Genomic DNA, 21,885 nt, shown 5'->3' with positions numbered 1-21,885 from the left:
GCCTCAACTGAGCAAATGCCTCCATAAGATTGGGCTGTAGGCAAGCTTGTAGGGCATTTTCTTAATTAATGACTGAAGGGGGAGGGCCCAGCCCATTGTTGGTGGAGCCATCCTGGACTGGTGGTCCTGGGTTCTATAAGAAAGCAGGCTTAGAAAGCCATGTGGAACAAGCCAGTAAGCAGTACCCCTTTATAGCACCCCTCTGCATCAACTCCTACCTCCAGGCCCTGTTTGAGTTCCCGTCCTGACTTCCTTTGCTGATGAACAGTAACGATGAAGTGTAAGCCAAATAAGCCCTTTCCTTCCCAAATTGCTTTTTGGTCATGGTGTTTCATCACACAGTAGTCACCCTAACTAGGATAGCATCCATGATGCTTTTCCTCTTCATGAGGGCTGGGCCAGGGCCAGAGCTGGGCCAGAAGAAGCAGGGCTGATGTTGGCCAGCCCTCAGAACTGCCTTGGTGTTGGCCTTGCTTTTCTCAGGGCCACTGCTGATGTAATCAGCCTGATGATGGTCCCTGGCTATGCAGGGGGCCCTCTGTCTAGAACCCTAAGGATCTTCCTATTCAGTGGCTCAGCATGTCTGGGCCAAGGGTGGTTTGCTCCCAAACTAAGGTTCAGGATCCAGCTTGGTGTCACCCAAGGATGTCTCTGCAGAGATCATTGGTGTGATGGCTGGTTTTAATGTCCACTTGCCACAAGTTAGAATCACCTGAGTGGGGAACCTCACCTGAGGGATGCCTTCATTGGTGTGGGAAGATCCACCCCAAATGTGGGTGGGACCTTCCGGTAGCAGCTCAGGTGAGACAGGGCAAGGCAGAAGGAAGATTACTCACCTTTTGCTTGCCTGACCTTCTCTCTGACTGCTGGGTTGATCTACCCTGTTGCAGTGGGTGATTCCTGTGCAGCTAAGGTCTCTAGGCCTCCAGTGTTGAGAGGACCAGTGGCTCCCTCCCAGAACCCTCTAGGTCTTTGGTGCCAGCTGGGACTGCTGCAGCAGGCAGCCTTGTGGGTTGAACAAGTATTAGGTTCCTGGCTTCTCCAGTGTGAGACAGCCACTGTAGGGCCACACAGCCTGCCAAGGCATTGGGCCTCCAAAATCAAGCAACTGCCAGGTTCTCAGCCTCTCATGTGTCTGTTACTACTTCAAGGTAAGCTAGGGAATATTCATTCTATTGGGTTTTTTTGTTTTTTTTTTTGTTTTTTTTTTTTGAGACAGGGTTTCTCTGTGTAGCTTTGTGCCTTTCCTGGAACTCACTTGGTAGCCCAGGCTGGCCTCAGACTCACAGAGATCTGCCTGCCTCTGCCTCCCGAGTGCTGGGATTAAAGGCGTGCGCCACCACCGCCCGGCCATTCTATTGGTTCTTGTGGTGGTTTGAATAGGAATGGCCCCCATAGGCTCATAGATTTGAATACTTGGTCATTAGGGAGTGGCACTACTTGACAGGAATTAAGGAGGTGTGACATTGCTGGAGTAGGTGTGGCCTTGTTGGAGGAAGTGTACTACTGGGGGTGGGCTTGAAGGTTTCAGAAGCTCAAGCCATGCTTGCATGAGGCCATGCTCCCCACCATGACAATAATGAACTAAACCTCCAAACTATAAGCTGGCCTCAGTGAAATGTTAAATGTTTTTATAAGAGTTGCTGTGGTCATGCTGTCTCTTCACAGCAACAGGACACTAAGAGTTCTGTTCACCTAGAGAACCTTGATTAATACAGTGGTGGAAATCCTGGTACCCCCTTGCCTTAGTACCCACCCATTCTCTGGATCTGCAGGGAAGACTTACCCAGGCCCAGGTTGGAGATGGTCTCAAGGTCCAGGAAGCTGCTGGCTTCAAGGATGGCCTGGGGCAGCCGCAACGTGAAGGGCAGTAAGTCTCTGTGAAGACAGGAAGGCTGTAGGTCAGGTACTAGAGGGTCAGAGTTCCCATTCTCCAGCATCCAGATGTCTAGTTCCACATCTCACATCCTGTGACTGCTAGGATTTTCATGTAACCTGGACATGTCCCTAGGGCCAAAGGACAGGGCTGCAGTTGAGGGAGCTGCCAGCAAGATCCAGATCTCAGGCCAGCTTCAGAGACCTGGAAAGAGCCCTGGGGGCATGGAGAATCCCCTTGCTTCTCCTTCCCTGCCAGGTCCACACTTCCTTTAAGCAGATTTAGTGACCTCTGACGCTTGTCCTCCACATGGAGGTAGGCAGGCAAGCACAGAGGGGGTGGCCTCATGAGCATTTAGCCAGCACCATCTGCTGGCTGCAGGGAAATGGTTGAGGGCTCCTTCCAGAGATCTCCAGCAGCCATTCAGAGCACAGCGGTGGGTTGTGGGTAAATGGTGCTGGGTCCTAGTCCAGCCTCCAGCCTCCATCCTCCATCCCAGAAACTGCCTCTCCAGCCAGGATAGCTGGCCCTGATTTTATGTTTTATCCTCACATTTGGGGCCTGTCTATCATCTTCCAGTCATTTTTCTCTCTCTCTCCTCTCCAGTTAGCCTGTCTTCCTTCCATGAAAGTAGAAATTGACCAGAGGACCAAGAGGGCACAGAACAGCAGAACTCAAAAAGAGACAGCTACCAAGATTAACAACCTGCTCCACCACTGTCCCCTACATGCTCCGCCCACCTCCTTCCCAACTCAGTCCTAAGCAAAGAAATCTCATCCATTCACTTGTCATCAGCTGGGAGCCTTCCCTGTTGGCCAGGAGAGCTATCTCCCTCCACCCAGGTCCATTACACTCCCTGTCTGTCTCTCCTTTGTAACCCTAGGTTGGGGGCTTCCAGTTCCTGGCAGTGGTGGGTCAATGTCTGAGGTCTTGGAAACCCTGTAACATACGGTAAACACCACGGCGACTAACAGACCTGTTCACAATGGGACACTGAGCTGAAGAAAGAACAGCATCAATGGTTGCCATGGGGCTGACAGTGGGTCCTCAAGGCAGGGGGCCCAGACCACCCTACACCTGCCTGAGGCCTCTCTGCTAGGTGATTCTGCTAGTGCCCTCTACCCCAACTCTGAGAAGATCTTTCATGGGGGAAGAAAGCACTGTTACACACTTGGGGTGGCTGTGGCACATTAGGGGTGGCTGTGGCACATTTGGGGTAGCTGTGGCACACTTGGGGTGGCTGTGGCTTCTTCACTGTTAGACCTGGTGGCACTGCAGCATCTTCAGTCATCATCATGTGACTCTCCTATGTATCTGAGGCCTTCTGATGTCAACTGCCCATCTGTCTATACAAGTCCAGCTGGACCCCACTCTGGATAGGTTCTCAGGGTCCTACTCCCCCGCTCACTACTCTAGGTTGACAAAATTCATCTCCCATTACCTCAGTTTTCCTGACTGACTCTCTAGTTTGTTGGTGTGGTTTTGGATGGCTTCTGTCCCCAGAACAGTGCCTAGCACAGTGGCCAGCAGAGGTCACTTAATTCTCATGTTGCCTGTAATCTAACACTGACTTCTCTGTCTTACGATGCTGAGGTGGACCTAGCCTCAAACTCCAACACACAGGAGACAGCCTGGGCCCAGCTCCACCCCTCTAGCAAGCTTTTCAAATGCTGCCACTCCTTGCCTGCGCCTCAATATACTCACTTCCCTGTAGTGAATGCACCACATTCCTAGACACCAGTCCCCTCTACTTGTATCTGCTTAGATTACACGTATCCTTCAAAGCCACACCATGGGCCTCCTCTTCCTTCCAGACCTGGTTGTCATTGGCTTCATCATCCAGTTCCCCACTCCTCCCCCTGGAGGGCACTCCTTCCATCCAGAACAGCACACGGGATGTGGCAGCGAGCTGAACAATATTATCTAACATCACTATTACACTACTACCGCACAGCAACCACATAGGCAGGCAATCATTCCAGCTTTATGGCCAGTAACTGGGGGGCAGGGGAGGGCAGAGAGCTTGAAGAAACTGCCCAAGACCACCCAGCTAAGAAAATACCTTTGTCTAGCATCACAAATCACTTATTTACTTATTTTGTCTCTGGTTTCCTACCCAGGCCTCATTACTCGCCCGGGATAACCACACTACTGTTGTCTTCACTTTTTAAAATATTAGACTTTGGATGGCTGGGAAGATGACTCAGTGGGTAAAGGTTCTTGCAGACAAGGATGATGAATTAGATCCCCGGGACCCATATGATGAAAGAAGAGAATCGAATCCCACAACCTGTCCTCTGGCCTCAGTGTGTGCCCCATGGCAGGTGCACCCAGAAAAATAAACAAACAAACAAATAATAAATAAATGTAATAAAGATGTGAGACTTTGAGGTAAGGGGTGAGGATGGAACATAGGGTCTTGCCTGTGCTAGGCACATGATCTACTATGGAGCTACAGTTCAGTCCTACAGTCTGTTACTGTCTGTTTAATTAGAAACAGAAACATATTTGCTGTAAGAATTAAACATTACCAGCTGGGCTGTGGTGGCACACGCCTTTAATCCCAGTACTCAGGGAGGCAGAGGTAGGCAGATCTCTGTGAGTTTGAGGCCAGCCTGGTCTACAGAGTGAGTTCCAGGACAGCCAAAGCTACACAGAGAAACCCTGTCTCAAAGCAAAAACAAAAACAAAAAATTAAACATTACCCAAGTGTTTAAAATAAAATGTCCTTCCTCTTCAGATCCCCAAGGTCAATATTCTAGTGCACAGTGTCCTTCTCTGCATGCATGTGTGTATGTGCACACACATACACACACACACACACACACACACACACACACACACACACACACACACAACTATTTTCAAAAGTAAAAGACAGCCTGCTTCTTCCACGCACGGTCCTTCAGCTTCTTTCTTCATACAATAATTATAATAGCTGCCACTGACGAACATTCCAGTTCACGCAGGCGCAGGAATATTGACTTCTCCCCTTTTCTGTGCCTCCAAGTGCTCCATGGGAAGACTCTTGTATGTTCTTCTTTGGATGAGCATCTAACCCTGCTTCTTTCGTTCTAGCACATAGCTTATGCTGACTGGCTTCTGGTCTAGCACTTTCCAGGGTCCTCTCTCAAATGCTTTCATGGAAGTAGGTAGTTTCCCTAGACCCATTTCCTAACTAGGCAACCAGAGGCTCAAGACTAGCTCGTAAAGCCAGTGTATGAACTTGAATTCAGATTGGGTCTAAGGTCAGACTCTTCATCCCTAGGCTGGACTGCCTTTTAGTAAAATAAACAAAAACAAAAACAAAAAATAAAACAAAGACAAAAATATTTGCATATTGCCATTGGCTCAAACAATACTGCAAAGAAGAATTTTAGTTCCTGGTGATTCTGCTCTCGGCTGGTATTTCTTTTGGGTAGATTTCTAGTGAGCCTGCTCGGCCATGGGATATAATAGTTCAAGAGATGACAGCATTTGCTACCCTTGCCCCAAGCAAGAGTATAACCCATTCACACCCCAACAGAAATGGTCCCCAGATTATGGCACTTATTTCCTTCCAATCCTGAGTACGACTGAGCAGCCCGCTCTAGTGGACTTAGTGGTGGCCTCTGTCAGTGACAATGACATGCAAATTGTCCAATTTGTGGTTTGGCAACTAAAGAAGTCTTAGCACAGTGTGAAGGTGGGGAAGGCAGGCAGCCAAAAACAGGCTTAGTCACACCCAAATTGTGAAGTCCCTGGGCTTTGGAGTAACGCCAGGACAGCCCTCAGATGAAGTGCTAGGTCAGGGGACATCTGTCCGTAAGCCTACCAACCACTGAAACTTACAGGGGCACTGGACACTTCTGAGGCCATGTTTTCAGTGTCTGTCTGTTCTCTGCAGACTTCCTAGATCAGAACTCCTGGGAAGAGCCAAAAGTGTGAGCTCCTCTGCCCAAGGTTAGCAGCATTGGGCCTAGGAGAGCTGACACTAGCGTGCATTCATGTGTGCAAGCATGTGTGATGTAGGGAATTAGCTCCAGGCCTCAAGGTATTAGGTCAGTGCCCTACTAATGAACAGCACCCCCAGCTACAGAACTTGCATTTCTAAACAGCTCACAAGTATATGCTAATGAGCACAGGCTTGGGTGGGGAATATGTGGGTGGGAGTCATAGACCTTCCCCCAAAGCAAAGGCTATTGAACAGTGAATTAATCAAACTTACAGATGCTCTGCATGTACACATGCTTATCTATTTCCTTGTGAACAATAAAGCTCAGTAAAAGGCACCACAGAAATAGAGAGTTTGAAAGTGGGATCTTCACAGTGGATGTTTTAACAACCACCCCTCACTTTTTGGGCCAGCTTGCACACGTTTAGGTACCTATACCCCTCTCTGGAGGCCCCTGTTCTAACCCCTGTTTACTTTTGATCGGGACTATGTAAGAAACACAAAGCAGCACACATGCGTGCGCGCGCATGCATACACACACACACACACACACACACACACACACACTCAGCAACACAAGACTTACTCCACCTGCATAGGACATTTTTAAGGAGAATATAGCCCAGCTCACTCTCTTTCTTACATACAAAGTCACAAAATTGATTTTCTAGTCTAATGTCTCCATCTGCTCATCTACTGCTCTAGACACTGGGCATCTCAGCTCAGTTTGGTCCCAATGTTAGTTACCTGGAATTGAAACCAGACTCTGTAGACTTCGGGGCTCAGTGACCCCCACGGGATCCCCCACTTCCAATGCCAGTCACAAGGCCTGGAGCACCAGCACTTCTGAGCCACTTATACGGAATAGAGCTTCACAAGCACTGTGATGATAGTTATCTTCAAAGGTGGGAGTGACAATGAGCCACTCCCTGAGGAGGGTGGTGGCCTAGCCACTGTGTGGGGCATATCTGAGGGAGGACGGCCCCCAGAGCTCCTTCCTTCCTCATCTTGGGTAACAGCATTTGTTTGAGTTACTAACCCCGTACCAGGGCTGTGTTGAGGGTCAGGCCCCACGACCCTGGTAAGGGTCTTAGCTGAGCATCCGGTACCATGGATATGCTCAAGAAGCAATGGAACTAAGCATCCTGCCTCCAGGAAGGAAGCCCCCGTATGGTGATATTTTATTTATATTAAAATGTTATTTGTATGTTAATAAATAAAGTTGCCCGGGGGTCAGAGCTATTAGCAAGCCATAGGAAAGCAGGGCAGTGGTAGCGTACGCTTGTAATTCCAGCACTTAGTAGGCAGAGCTGGGTAAGTCTCTGTGTGTTCAGGGATACAGCCATTATTGGATACACATGCCTTTAATCTTAATACCAATCATGGAAAACCTGGAGGCCTATACAGACAGGCTGTGAGGAGGCGGTCATGTGGTTGGGTTTACAACCAATGAGAAGGCAGGACAGGAACTCTATATAAAGACTTTAACACAGGGGTAGCTCTGGTTCGGAGAGGTAGGACCACTGCAGGAGGAAGGGTAAGGTTTTGGCTCTTAGCTCTGACCTCTTGGCTTTCTTCTTTGCATTGGTTCTGTGTTTATTGTTTGATGGGAAGGTTGGATACATCTACATTTGGCGCCCAACGTGACAAGAATTCATTAAAAACCGATTGGCTTGGCTTGGCGGCAGGTCCGGTTTCCAGCCTGGGCGGCCCGGCTGCCTAGCTTGGGCCCAGGCCTGACTGACTCGCAGCTGGAACTGCTACAAACAACTCAGACCTGCCCCGCTGAACAGGGCCCCTGCCTGTAAAGCCAAGGCTTGACTCGGCTCAAGCGGCTACACTTTCTCTCTCTCTCTCTCTCTCTCTCTCTCTCTCTCTCTCTCTCTCTCTCGCTGGATTCACACCTCGAACACCAGGTGGCTGTGAAATTCCCTGGAATTCTACTGTTCTACCCAGACTTGGTAAGTCAATTAACATATCTATTTAAAAGAGAATTTTTTTCTACATTAAAAAAAAAAATGGGCTTTATGTGTACATTGGAAGAAAATTGGGCTTTGTTTGAAATTTTAGGCACTCTGACAATGGAACAACTATATGAAAAGATTAATATTGATCGAATTATTCAGTTTATTACTTTTCTTATCCTCATTTTACTATTTAAAAAGATCGTCAACTTAAGTGCCAGGATAACAGTCTTAGAAAAACTTGTTAAACCGGTAAAAATGAATTATAGAGAAATTCAAATTCAGACAGAAGAAATAAATAGTGAAGTTGTTTCAAAATTGGATCGTAAGGTTACAGAAAGAAAGCCAGTTTTCACACAATCACCCTTAATTTATCCAGTAGCCGTACAGCAGCTACCTGATGAAGAGAATGAACAAAATACTTGGGTTCCAGTTGAAATGTTAGACTTACGAAGATTTAAGGAGGCAATAGCATCTTATGGCATGCACTCCCCATATGTAAAGCAAATGTTAAACACCTGGTCAACTTGTAATAGGATTATACCAAAGGACTGGCGGGAATTGGCACAGGCTGTTCTTGAACCCGGACAAAATCTCCAGTGGAAAATGTGGTTCAGTAATGAGGCTAAAAATATAGAAAGACAATGGAGGGATAGCGGAATACAAGTCTGCCAGGATCAGCTTATTGGCGAAGGCCAATATGCTTCAGTACAAACACAATGTTCATATGATGTCCAAACCCTACTTCTATGTAAAACGGCAGCTTTGAATGCATGGGACAGAGTTGAAGAACCAGGAAAAAAAACTGAGTCATTTACAAAGGTTATACAGGGCCCCAAAGAATCTTTCACAGACTTCTTACAAAGATTGACTTCAGCAGTACAAAAAATGGTCCCGAATTCACAGGCTAGTCAGATAATAATTGAATCTTTAGCCTTTGAGAATGCAAATGCAGCGTGCAAAAGAATAATTAGGCCGTTAAAGGCAAGATCTGCACCTTTGGAAGATTGGATTAGAGATACAGTTAATGTAGAGGCTTATGACCATGATGATATGTGGGTAGGAAAAGCAATTTCAAAAGGTTTGAGCAATGTTAGATGTTTTGGATGTGGAAAGCAAGGACATTTGAAAAGGGATTGTAAACAGGTCATTCCTAGAAATAATGTTTATTCAAGGAACACTGGCAACAGAATGCCCCTTCCTTCTGGAGTATGCAGAAGGTGTGGTAAGGGAAAACACTGGACCAACGAATGTAGATCAACAAGGGACAGACAGGGTAACCCTCTGCCTCGAGCTTCGGGAAACTCCCAGAGGGGCCTCAGGCAGGCCCCCACAGTAAATCCAGTTCAAACCTTTCCTGCAGTTGTAGAGGAAACCCCTACTCAAAGCAACTAAATAACCAAATGTCTATTGGAATAAATCATGTTAGTCGAGATGATGAAACAGAGAAAATAGGAAATACAGGAAAAAATATAAAGAAAATTTTTTGGCAAACTTCTATTAATGAACAAAGACCAAAACTAACAATAAAAATAAATGGTGTTTTGTTGTCTGGTCTGGTAGACACAGGTGCTGACATTACCATAATTGCACCAGAATTTTGGCATCCAACTTGGCCTCTTCAGGAGGTAAACATTCAACTCTTAGGAATTGGGACATTATCTAGAGTGAAACAAAGTGTAAGATGGCTTGAATGTATAGGTCCAGAAGGACAGAAAGGAAAATTAAAACCATATATGGCTAACATAGCTATGAACCTGTGGGGTCGAGACTTGTTACAACAGTGGAATACTCAGATTAATATCCCTCCAATCTCAGAAACAAATCATAAATTAGTACATGTTTCTGAGAGAAATATTAAAAGATATTATTCTAATGAGTACTCACCAGCCATCCATGTCATACAAGAACAGGGCACAACAACTGATAATCTTCCAAAAACATTAACAGCTCTACCTTTAAAATGGTCAACAGACAAGCCTGTATGGGTTCAGCAATGGCCTTTAACAACAGAGAAACTCCAGGCTTTACAAGAGCTGGTGGAAGAACAGTTAAATGCTCATCATATTGAAGAATCAACCAGCCCTTGGAATTCTCCTGTATTTGTTATTAAAAAAAAATCTGGTAAATGGAGAATGGTAACAGACCTTAGAGCAATTAACAAAGTAATTCAGCCAATGGGCTCTTTACAATCTGGAATTCCTTTACCTACTCTGTTACCAAAAGGCTGGCCTCTCATAGTTATTGATTTAAAAGACTGTTTCTTTTCAATACCCTTACAAGAAAAAGACAGAGAAAGATTTGCTTTCACAGTGCCTACTTATAATAATTCTCAACCGGTTAAAAGATTTCAATGGAGGGTTCTCCCACAGGGAATGTTGAATAGCCCAACTTTGTGCCAATATTTTGTAAAACAGCCATTAGAAGTGGTACGTAAAAAATTTCCTAAATCTATAATTTATCATTATATGGATGACATTTTATTAGCTGATTCAAATGCAGATACTTTAGAAAGAATGTTTGAAAAACTAAAGAAAATTTTGCCTTGCTGGGGATTACAAATTGCTTTAGAAAAGGTACAAAGAGGAGATTCTATTAATTATTTAGGATATAAAATAGAACTTCAAAAAATTAGACCTCAAAAAGTGCAAATTAGGAGAGATCGACTACAGACTCTTAATGACTTTCAAAGATTATTTGGAGACATTTCTCATCTAAGAACTATTGTTGGGGTAAAAAATGATGAACTGAATAATTTGTTTAAAACCTTAGAAGGTGATAAGGACTTAAATAGTCCAAGAGAATTATCACCTGAAGCTGAGAAAGAATTGGCCTTGGTAGAAAAGAAAGTACATGAAGGGCACGTAGATCGTATTGATCCAAAGCTGGATTGCATTTTGGTTATTTTACCTTCTAGGCATTCCCCAACAGGAATATTAATGCAAAGGGAAGATATTATATTGGAATGGATATTTTTACCAAATAAACCAAATAAAAAATTAAAAACTTATGTGGAAAAAATCTCTGACTTGATTTGGAAAGGAAAATTGAGACTTCGTCAATTAGCAGGAATAGACCCAGCAGAAATTGTCGTACCTTTAACTAAGGAGGACATTGAAAAATTATGGATAGAAAATGAAGCTTGGCAAAAAGCTTGTAGTAATTTTTTGGGAGAAATTAACAGCAAATATCCCAAAAGCAATAGAATTGATCTTATAAAGAGAGCTGATTGGATCTTGCCTCAAATTGTGAGGAAAAAACCCATATCTGGAGTTCGTACATTTTATACAGATGCCAACAAACAAGGAAAGGCAGGTTACAAATCAGAAAATTTAAGTAAAGTGGTTCAAAGTCCTTATAATTCAGTTCAAAAATCAGAATTGTATGCTATTCTGTTGGTATTAATGGATTTTTCAGAACCTCTCAATATAGTAACTGACTCTCAGTATGCTGAAAGAGTAGTATTACATATTGAGACTGCAGAATTTATCCACGATGCTTCAGAATTAACTTCATTATTTATTCAATTACAAGATACAATCAGAAAACGGAGTCATCCTTTATATATACTCACATCCGATCCCATACTGGTCTGCCAGGCCCTCTAGCACAAGGCAATGATGAGATTGATAAATTATTGATAGGAAATGTGCTGGAGGCCTCAGAATTTCATAAAAAACATCATGTAAATAGTAAAGGTTTAAAAAAGGATTTTTCCATAACCTGGCAACAAGCCAAAGAAATAGTAAAGAAATGTCCTACTTGTTCCTTCTACAATCAAACACCATTACCAGCAGGATGTAACCCAAAGGGTACTCAGAGGAATGAAATCTGGCAGATGGACGTGTTTCACTTTGCAGAATTTGGAAAACTGAAATATGTACACCACACTATCGATACTTATTCAGGATTTCAATGGGCAACTGCTTTGAGTTCTGAAAAAGCTGATTCTGTAATCACTCATTTGCTAGAAGTTATGGCCATTATGGGTATACCTGCACAAATCAAAACTGATAATGCTCCATCATATGTCTCTGTTAAAATGAAACAGTTTTTTGCTTATTATAATATAAACCATGTTACAGGTATACCACATAATCCTACAGGTCAAGCAGTTATAGAAAGATCAAACAGAACTCTAAAGGATATGCTAAATAAACAAAAAGGAGTAACAAAAACCCCCAGAAATAGACTACATAATGCTCTATTAACTTTGAATTTTCTCAATGCCAATGAGAAAGGAACAACAGCTGCAGAGAGACATTGGATAATAGAAAAAACTACAGAATTAAATCAACCTATATACTTTAAGGATGTGCTGACCTCAGAATGGAAACCAGGGTATGTGTTACGTTGGGGACGAGGTTTTGCTTTTATTTCTACAGGAGAAGATAAGCTGTGGGTACCATCAAAATTGATAAAGGTTCGATTTGAACAAGAGAGACCTCTTAATTAGAGGAGGTGATAGTTCATCAACTATCGTAAACATCCAATTTAAACTAACTTACACCAGTAACACATGCCTTTTCATTTAATCAAATAACTTGTCAAAAAGGAACATCCCCAAAAAACCTTGGGGAAAGGTTTTTGTTTTTGTCTTTTAGGAGAATGAAGGTTAACGAATTTGAAGAACACTGGACAAATGAGACAACTGAAGAAAAGGAACAAATCATCTATCCTAAGAAACAGAGTGAAATGGCGTATGGGTATGTTATCTAAAAAAATTTTATGTCTTCCTAAATGTTTGTTTCTGCTTTTCTTTAAAGATTTAACACTATTTAACTTCTAATAGTCCCAGTTCAATTAAAATTTAAAGCTGACTTTGGAGTTGGAGAATGGCTCTCTCCTTCTTTAAACTCAAGCATGTTGTTAAAAGGAAAATGCAAACTCCCTGTATCATGACAGAGGAAAAGAGCCATCTTCTGCTATGGGACAGGAGAAAAGCCAAATTAATTAAGGGACTATTCTATTACGAATCTCAACTCTTTGATTCTATTCTGATTCTTTAAACTTTTCTTAAAGTATGAATTTTATATCAAAATTTACAAGATCAATATATATAGATATATATACATTTTAAACTTTGTTAAGATATAAATGGTCATATAGAGTACTAACTAATTCTAAAAAGTCGCATATATAGTCTTTGTGTTCGAGTCTCTTATCAGTTTTTTGCAGGAAATCACAGTTAGGCCTAACATCAACTGAAGTCTCCAGGAAGAAGATGGGGCCCCACAACAACAACAATTCCACGTGGACAATAATAACATCACTAAGCTGACAAACATCATCTACAGATCAGCTTTGAACTACAAAGTGCTCAGAGCAATTTTAAGAAGAGCTAGCTGAGATGATCCAGTCTCAAAGACTACTTGAATAAGGATTTGAGATAAACCCTGAATTTTGGCATTATACACAGACTGGATAACGAAGGATATATTTACCTTTCCCAGAATTTGACAATTAACCTAAAATTTTTCTTTCAGGATAAAGATACCTTCGCCCATACCCAGCAGGAAGCAATTTCAAGAATACGACGCCCACATTCCCAAAGAGGTGGTGTGGGGCGGTTGGTTTTTTTGGTCTTTTAATGGGTTTTGGGTCTGGGATAATTTTCATTGATTAGGGGGGTTGGTTACAAGTTGTTGTCAAGGGTTAGGAAAAAGGCTAAGCAAAGGAGATTAGATTTAAGGTTCTTATTAAAAAAAAAAAAAAGAAAGAAAGAAAAGAAAAATGTAAATACTTTACATTGGATTGGATTGTTTTATATTGTATACAAATTATATATATTGAAATTGATATTGTTAGAAAATGTTATATATATTTTTCTAATTGTACCGTTCATCTAACAATGTAATGCAATTTTCTGATCCTTGAATGTTATTACCAACTATTAGGATATAAAGAAATGAAAGTTAGTAGTTAGATATTATAATAGAACTTGTAGTTATATTAGGTATGTTTTCAAGATTGAGTAGATATATTTTAGATAGACAGGTTATCTTCAAACCCTTCAGAGATCTACAGAATATGGCATTTAAAATGTTTTAATAACTTAGAAAATTTTTCTTTTTTGTTATGACTATGAGACATGTCAACTCCTGGCAGTACCAATCTACTTCAGAGAAAATATGGGCATTGAAGAAACTGCATATGGAGTTAACTTTCATTGTGGCAAAAGTTAGCCACTGGACAACAAAGTATCCTCGAATCAACAGGACAAAATGGACAAACAGGACATAAAACAAAGGATTACTGATTCTTGCCAAAACAAGTGTGGTTATGGCTTTATCAAAAGGCATCTTCAGAGGCCAGGACAATATGGCACCATCCCTGAAGTGGCCTTCGCAATTCGAAAAAGGTACAGTGCCCTTTTCTTCGAAGGCAGCTGAACAGGCAGTGGGCCGATGGCCTCTGATGTGCAATGGAACAGCAGCTGAAACAGTTATTCTTGAAGAGTAACTAAGCTCACGCCTCTCAATAGTAGACTGGCATTTGATGGAGGGATATGGAGAAGAATGGGATGCTGAGATGAAGCCATATATACACAGCCAGGAAGAATGGACAGCTGAGTTGGAAAACCATCAGCAATTTCCAGAATTTGAAATCCTGAATCATGACATGACACTGGTGGAATTCAGGTGTTTCTGGTACATGGACTACTCTCACTCAATGTGAGGTTGAACTGTTGACCTTGTGTACATCCTGCTTCACAAATGAGTCTGTCGGATATGCTGGGCCTATAGGCTGAAGATGATGCCCCAGCACTTCGGAGAAACCTCAGGTGACTGTCCAGACAGCTGTCTGTTTCTGTCAACTCACAAATTTTTTGGAGGTTGCTTATGTGCACTTCCTGTTTTTATTTTTGTTAGTTAATATTATTTCCTTCTTGGGTCTCTGAGGGAGTTGAAGATTAGTTAGTTATAGTTGAAGGTTAGTTAGTTATAGTTGAAGATTAATTAGGATACATTTTGGACTTACCAAAATAGGATAGATAATGAAATTATTTTCTCTGAATTTGTCAAATACAAATGGACTAGACATTGTTTAGGTATTTATTACTTGTATATATTGTATATAGTTATTATCCTTTTGTATATAGTTTTTCTTATATTAGTTATAAGCTTTTTCTTTTTTTCCTTTTTATTAAAATAGAAAAGGGGAAATATGGTGATATTTTATTTATATTAAAATGTTATTTGTATGTTAATAAATAAAGTTGCCCGGGGGTCAGAGCTATTAGCAAGCCATAGGAAAGCAGGGCAGTGGTAGCGTACGCTTGTAATTCCAGCACTTAGTAGGCAGAGCTGGGTAAGTCTCTGTGTGTTCAGGGATACAGCCATTATTGGATACACATGCCTTTAATCTTAATACCAATCATGGAAAACCTGGAGGCCTATACAGACAGGCTGTGAGGAGGCGGTCATGTGGTTGGGTTTACAACCAATGAGAAGGCAGGACAGGAACTCTATATAAAGACTTTAACACAGGGGTAGCTCTGGTTCGGAGAGGTAGGACCACTGCAGGAGGAAGGGTAAGGTTTTGGCTCTTAGCTCTGACCTCTTGGCTTTCTTCTTTGCATTGGTTCTGTGTTTATTGTTTGATGGGAAGGTTGGATACATCTACACCCCCGTGTCTCCCATCTCCGCAACCATACCTCTTTTCTTCAGTGGCTGCCCCCTCCCTTTTGGGTGACATCTCTTCATGGCTCCAGATGACTTCAGCAGCCCCTGGCTGTTCTTGCCTCTTCTCTTTCTTCAACCCCACTTCCTGCTGCAGCCATATTGCTCTGTTTGGGGCTGTCTAACTATGGAAGACAGCATGGCTCATAGCAGCTGTGAAAGGAAGCCCCTGCAACTCAAGGCATGGCTCTGCCCTGGTCTCTCCATGGAGCCATTCCTGAGGCTACCTCTGGCTTTCTTTCCTATGTATGTATGTATGTATGTATGTATGTATGTATGTATGTATGTATGTATGTATTTGTGTTTTTCAAGACAGGGTTTCTCTATGCAGCCTTGGCTGTCCTGGAACTCACTCTGTAGATGAGGACCTTGAACTCAAGAGATCTGCCTGCTTCTGCCTCCTGAGTGCTGGGATTAAAGGCATGGGCCACCACCGTCTGGCTCTACCTGTGGCTGGGCCCTTTGCCTATCCTGTTTCCTCTGCCTTGAATTTTCTCCCTGCCATCCTGGGCAGGCTCCCACATCTTCTTCATGAGGAGGGAGGGCCTCCCAGCTCCATATGCAGAGGGGATAGACTGAAGGGAAGCAACAGATATATCATTTCCTCTATAAGCCTGGTACCACGCCAGGGCTCACATCTGCCTTCAGAACCTGGCTGTGCCCCTTGAGGTCAGTCACACCCCCGCCCCAGTCTCCTCATCCCTAACATCACTAAGAACACATAGAATGGATTTATGAGTGCCACTCCATACCTGCTACTCTGCTAAGGCCCAAACAGAAATCTTCAGCGCAGTGGGGACAGGCACTACTAGCCTTGTGATGCATGGCCACGTTAGGGGCTAAAAAGAGAGGAGTAGGACGCGCTGAGCACACAGACACTCAGGCAGCAGTCACGTTTCCAGTTCTGCACACTCATCACCGAGCTCCGGGGCACTGTCAAAACTGAGAAGCTTTTTGCAAGAACTGGGGCATCCAGAGAGGGGGTTGTTTCTGAAGGCCTTGGCACCTGTGACCCTCACAAATGTCTGAGAGGGAGCTCCTAATCTGTCAGGCACAGATTAGGGGTGAGAAGGTTGAGATTTCAGCTGTGGTGAAGTCTTCACTGTGTACTGACCTCGAGGGCTAGTGTGTGTTATCCTGGGAATGTCTCTATGAGCAGTTGCCCGCTCACAGGGACCTCAGGTGCCCGATGAGAAGCATACTTTGTGAAGAAGGAATCCAGTGGGCTTGCTCAGGGCTGGGCTTGGGTTTAGTGTGGTGATGGGGATACAGCTCTAACATAGTCTAGACTGGACAAATACTCGCCAGCACATCCCCTGGAGGGGCACAGAGCTATACGAAGCATCTCCGGTATATTTTCAGCTGCCTCCAGGGTTTGTTTCTGAAGGAGTCTGCAGGTGGGATCTTAGAATCTCAAAGTCAGAGACTCTCATACCTAACTCTTAATGTCCCCTGACAGAGAGGCAAGGGTGCCCGAATGACGGACGTGGAGTCACACAGCTGCAAGGTGATAGGCTTCTGACTCCAGGCCTGGCTCTTAAGGTGCTTAGCATTCAGGCCTTGTTCCTGACACACCTCCCCCAGAACATGGGCAGGCCATCTCTGTCCCATGATCTCCTTCCGAGATCCCTGGAGTGTGAAGACAGGAGAACAGGTATCTGCTTTGCTGGATGGTGGAGAAGTAGCAGCAGCCAGAGGAAGAGAGGTTGGGAAGCGACATGGGTGAGCTTGGTGACCATGGCTCCTGATCTCCCTGGGCACCAAGCTGTTGCCCAGAAAACTCTCCTAGAGTCCAAATGGCAGAGATGGAATGAGAGAGTCTATGGGGTTCCAGGCAGAGTACTCTCTCTCTTTCATGGACATCAACTCACCCTTCCTCTAGCATCAAAGCAATTGATATGAGCACTCCCTTTTATAAAAGAGGAAATGGAGGCTCTGAGGTGTTAAATATCCAGCTTAATATCTGGACCATCCATCCATCCATCCATCCATCCATCCACCCATCCATCATCCATTCTTCTATCCTTCTATCCATCCATTCTTCTATCCTTCTATCCATCCATCTTTCCATCCATTTATTCATTGTACCTGGCACATGCCAAACACTGGACAGAGCTCCTTTAACTAACTAAACTCAAAAGGGCCCATCTTCCCACAGTCAGATGTGTTGTAAAGCATAAATGTCCAGGGCCTCTGCCATTATTCCTTGTGAGTCAGTGGGCCAAGCTGGTGTATAGAATTACTTCAGGGTGCGCCAGTGGCAGAGCTTTCTCTAGATTAAACTTGGCTCTGCCGTTTTACCAGTCTCCATTTTCTCATCTGTGCAATGGGAACAACCCTTGTGGAGTTGTTGGCAAGGTTTTAAAAGACAGTGTGGAAGGATATGGAGAAATGGCTCAGTGGTTACAAGCACTTGCTGCCCTTATAGAGGATTTGGGTTCGATTCCCAGTACTCACATAGTGACTTACAATTGTCTGTAACTCAAGTCTCGGGGGATCTGATGCTGTCTTCTGGCCTTCTTGGGCACTGTGTGTACATGGTACACATACATACATGTAGGCAAATATTAAGACACATTAAAAAATTCTTTAAAAGGTAGTGGGTAGGGCTGGGCAGTGGTGGCACACGCCTTTAATCCCAGCACTCCAGAGGCAGAGGCAGGCAGATCTCTGTGAGTTTGAGGTCAGCCTGAGTAAGTTCCAGGACAGCCAGGGCTACATAGAGAGAAAGCCTATTTAGAAACAAAACAAAACAAAGAAATTGGTGGGTATGAAAAATCTCTCAGGGCCCCACTGAGTGCTGGAGGGAGCCCTCTCTAGGCAGCAGGAGGGGTCAGCGTCAGCTGTAATTATCAGTGTTGCTCTGCTGGGCTGAAGGGTGGGAGGGTGGGCCGGAGGTGTTATTAGTGGAGCATGTGCTTCAGCAGAGGTAGCCTGGGGTTAAAGACCCCAACACATCTTACCAAACATCTGATCAGCCCTTGTGCAGGCCCTGCAGCTTCGGCTGATGGGTTATGGCACCAAATGTATTTTTAAATTCTTGCTGATCGGAAACCAGTTCTGAGTGAATGGAGCGGAACTTACGGTGGTCTGCCCAGCTGAACAATCCCAGGCTCCCACCCACCAAGGGGCATCGGCTCTTCTTGCTGTCAGTAGAGGAAGTTCCTTCTGTACTCCCTAGCACCAGCTGGTCTCAAGGGTCCCAAGCTGTCCCTGGCGCTGGTAACACTAGCAAGAGCCAGATGGGCAGGTGGCTGGCAGAGAAGTCCTTACCAGAAGAGTCCAGGAAACATCAGAGCTGATCTTTCTTCTTGTAGTTACCAGAGCAAAGACAAGGGACTGTCCCCTCTCACTGCATCCCCTCCCTCTTTACTCTTTCCTCCCCCACCCCACAAACACACCCAAGGTTGCAGAGAGGTCTGTTGCAACCAGATGGGTGTATTGCAACAAATGGACTTCTGTTAAGACAGGAAGGGAAGCCTCCCCCACAACCTGCTCTCGGGCCAGGTTACTCACCTACTGACACAGTAGAAAGCGATGAGTCTGAAGATGTCCTCAAACACAAGAACTGAGCCTTCCAGGTACAATACTGGGGAGACACAAGAAAGGCTCTTGTAAGTGTCCTCTAACGACAGGGCGAGGGGCTGGCTGCTCTCCTAGATCTGGAAGGTGGTACACGTCTGCCACGTTCTCGGTGGGTCCTGGTGCCTCCCAAAGGACCCCTATATGTATCAGGGGCCAACTGCAGTGAGAAACGGGAGCTCAAGGTGTCAGTGTTGAGAGCTCAAGGATTACCAATTACTGCGGCTGATATCAACTAATACAGAGTCATCTTTTTTTTTTTTTCTTCCTTTCTGGTGAACAGGATTCCAGATTGTAAAAGTAGAAGGAGTTGCTGATGCAATCTCAGTAGACACTGGCTTTCATGATGCCTAAGTCTCAGGCCCGCGCCCAAACCTCCGCCAACTTTTGCTCCCTAAACTCAGGAGTCCACACTGGCCTTTCCTGGGCCTTGGTGGTGCTGAACAATATGTGAACTGAGTTCTGGTATCTTTTCCGTGTGATACAGGAGAAGGAGATGGTTCAGCTGGGCTTCCAGGCCTAGCTTTGACCCTGCAACTGAAAACCAGGCTCTGCAGGCATCCCTTTCCCTCTCAATGCCTCAGTTTCCCCCACCTTCCAAGGGAACAGCCCTTCCAACCCTAAATGCACAATCATTTAGGTGATACAAGCCTGCTATGTGGTTTGCAAGGCCTGGGCCAGTTTCCCACAGGGCAGAGAGTGACACAGATCCACAAATATACATATTTCAATTGCTTCCCCCCTCTCCCTGTAACCTGAGCACTGTTCTCAACAGCTCATGTGATTTTTAAAAAAATTCATATTTATCGATTTATGACAGACAAGAGCTTCTTGTTTGGTTAGATATAAAAATTTATAAAGAAAAAAAAAAACCGTCCTTGGCATTTCTGCCCTCTGGGAATGTGCCCTGTGGCTCCATCTGGGAATCTTGAGACTATCTTGTCCATGGTCTTAGAACTTCCAACGTATGCTCATGGTCTTTCTCCCTTGAGACCCAAAGGGGCACCCTGGACCTGAGGGAGCCTGTCTGGACAGAACCTCACAATCTTCTGGAGTTTCGGAGCATGAAGTTAGTATGAGATGAACCATCTTTTACCCCAGGACCTTTACTTGGTACTGTACCTGCCTAGGGGCTTGTATGTGCATCGGGGCATCAAATCTCTATCAGGTTGATGAATAGCCTCTCTGTGCCCTCAGTTTCTACAACTGTGAACCAGCATTATAAGTGTACCCATTTGTTGAGGACTGAACTGTACCTCCCAGTCCCCCCCCCCCCCCCAAAGGCGTATTGAAGTCCTGAATCTTAGAACATGACATGTGACCTTGTTTGGAAATCATTGCCATGTTTGGTGTCCCCTTTTATAAGATGGCCTACTGAAGATACAGGACACCAAGGCACAGAGAAGCGATGACCGTGGAAGACAGAGGCAGAGCCTGGAGCTGGGAGACCAGGAACACACTTGGGTCTGAGGCTTCGAAATATGTCAAGCCCATCCACACCTTCGTTTAAGGTCTCTGGCCCCCAGAATGATAAGTGAGTAATTTTTTGTTACTGAAAGTCATCCAATGTGTGTCCTTTGTTGCAGCAGAAAGGAAAGACCATACCACCTCTTAAGCATGAAATAAAGAAATTCTCGGGAGCTGCTCCTGATAGCGCATGGCATGTCAAGACAACAAACAGTAATGATCCCAAATGGTAGTTTCAGCCAGTAAGATAATCAGAGAGGCTGTTGGCAGTGGGAGGATTCCACGGCCACACCTGTCTGCACGTGTAGCTTCTGCGCAGAAGCCGTATGTCAAGGCTGTACCCTTTCTCTCCTCATTTCCATAATGCATTCCTCATTCCTCTCTCCTGTCTCTGCCTTTCCACCCTCCAGAGCTCTCAGTCTTCAATCTCCTCTCTGTCCCTAACCTTTTTCCTCTTTTTTTATCCTTCCCTCTGCAGGGCCACACACAGGTAGAATCAGTGAGATGCTCGGCGGGTACCATAGGCTGGGGGCCAGCAGAGATCGGGAAGGTCTTGCTTTCCTGCCCATGTGCCCAGCATACCACTGAGGCAGGCACATAGCCAGGGCCCACAAACCACAGGGTAGAATGGGCCTTCTGGTGTGGAAAGCCAGAGCATACCCTATCTAGAAAGGAGACGTGTGGTTGCTTAGGATGGTGTGTGTAAGCCGGGGTGGGGGTAGAATGGTGGGGTGGTAGGGAGTAGGGGAGGTTGGGATGAGGGTTTCTGTGCTAAACTATGGACAGCCTATTTAGCAGAGTTCAGTGGCACTGTGTGTGTTCACACTGTTAGGCAACATGAGGTTTCTTCTAGATGTGGTGAAATATTCTTAAATGGTGGTGATGATTTCCCAACTCTGAATATACTAACGCCACTGAATTATATACTTTAAATGGACCAATCATATGATACCAAGCACAGTAAATAAACACATCTGCATAAAATTGAAATAAAAGCCATTACTTAAAAAAAAATGAGGAAGATTCACTACAGAGTGGACTCAGCTTTCCTTCCTGAATTGTTTTGTGGGATTTTTATAAAGAGCAAGTATGTCTTCTTCGAAAAATTTCTTATTGTTTTATTTTTATATGTATCAATGCTTTGCCTGCAAGAATGTCTGTGCACCACATGCATGCCTGGTGCCTGTGGAGGCCAGAAGAAGGCATCAGATTCCCTGAAACTGGAGTTAGAGACAGTTGTGGGCTGTTGTGTAGGTGCTGAGAATTGAACCTTGGTCCTCTGGAAGAGCAGCCAGTGTTCTTAACCACCGAGCCATCTCTCCAGCCCCAAGAATGGCTTCTATAAGCAGGGGTTTGGCAGAGGTGTCCCCTAAAGATTAG

The 21,885-nt window shown here is 44.5% G+C and overlaps 1 protein-coding gene across 1 annotated transcript in view; it reads right to left on the bottom strand.

Annotated features, from left to right (window-relative positions):
- Rin3 (Ras and Rab interactor 3) overlaps positions 1–21,885 on the bottom strand; it is a 120,536-nt gene that overhangs the window by 33,424 nt on the left and 65,227 nt on the right. The window contains 2 exon segments of the mRNA XM_052738824.1: positions 1,787–1,878; positions 18,973–19,045. Coding sequence (XP_052594784.1) covers positions 1,787–1,878; positions 18,973–19,045 — 165 coding nt within the window.

This window comes from Peromyscus californicus, unplaced genomic scaffold, assembly GCF_007827085.1.
Source record: "Peromyscus californicus insignis strain IS unplaced genomic scaffold, ASM782708v3 Scaffold_15__1_contigs__length_86483966, whole genome shotgun sequence".
NCBI classification, from domain to species: Eukaryota; Metazoa; Chordata; class Mammalia; order Rodentia; family Cricetidae; genus Peromyscus; species Peromyscus californicus.
This window is presented reverse-complemented; position numbering and strand designations above follow the sequence as displayed.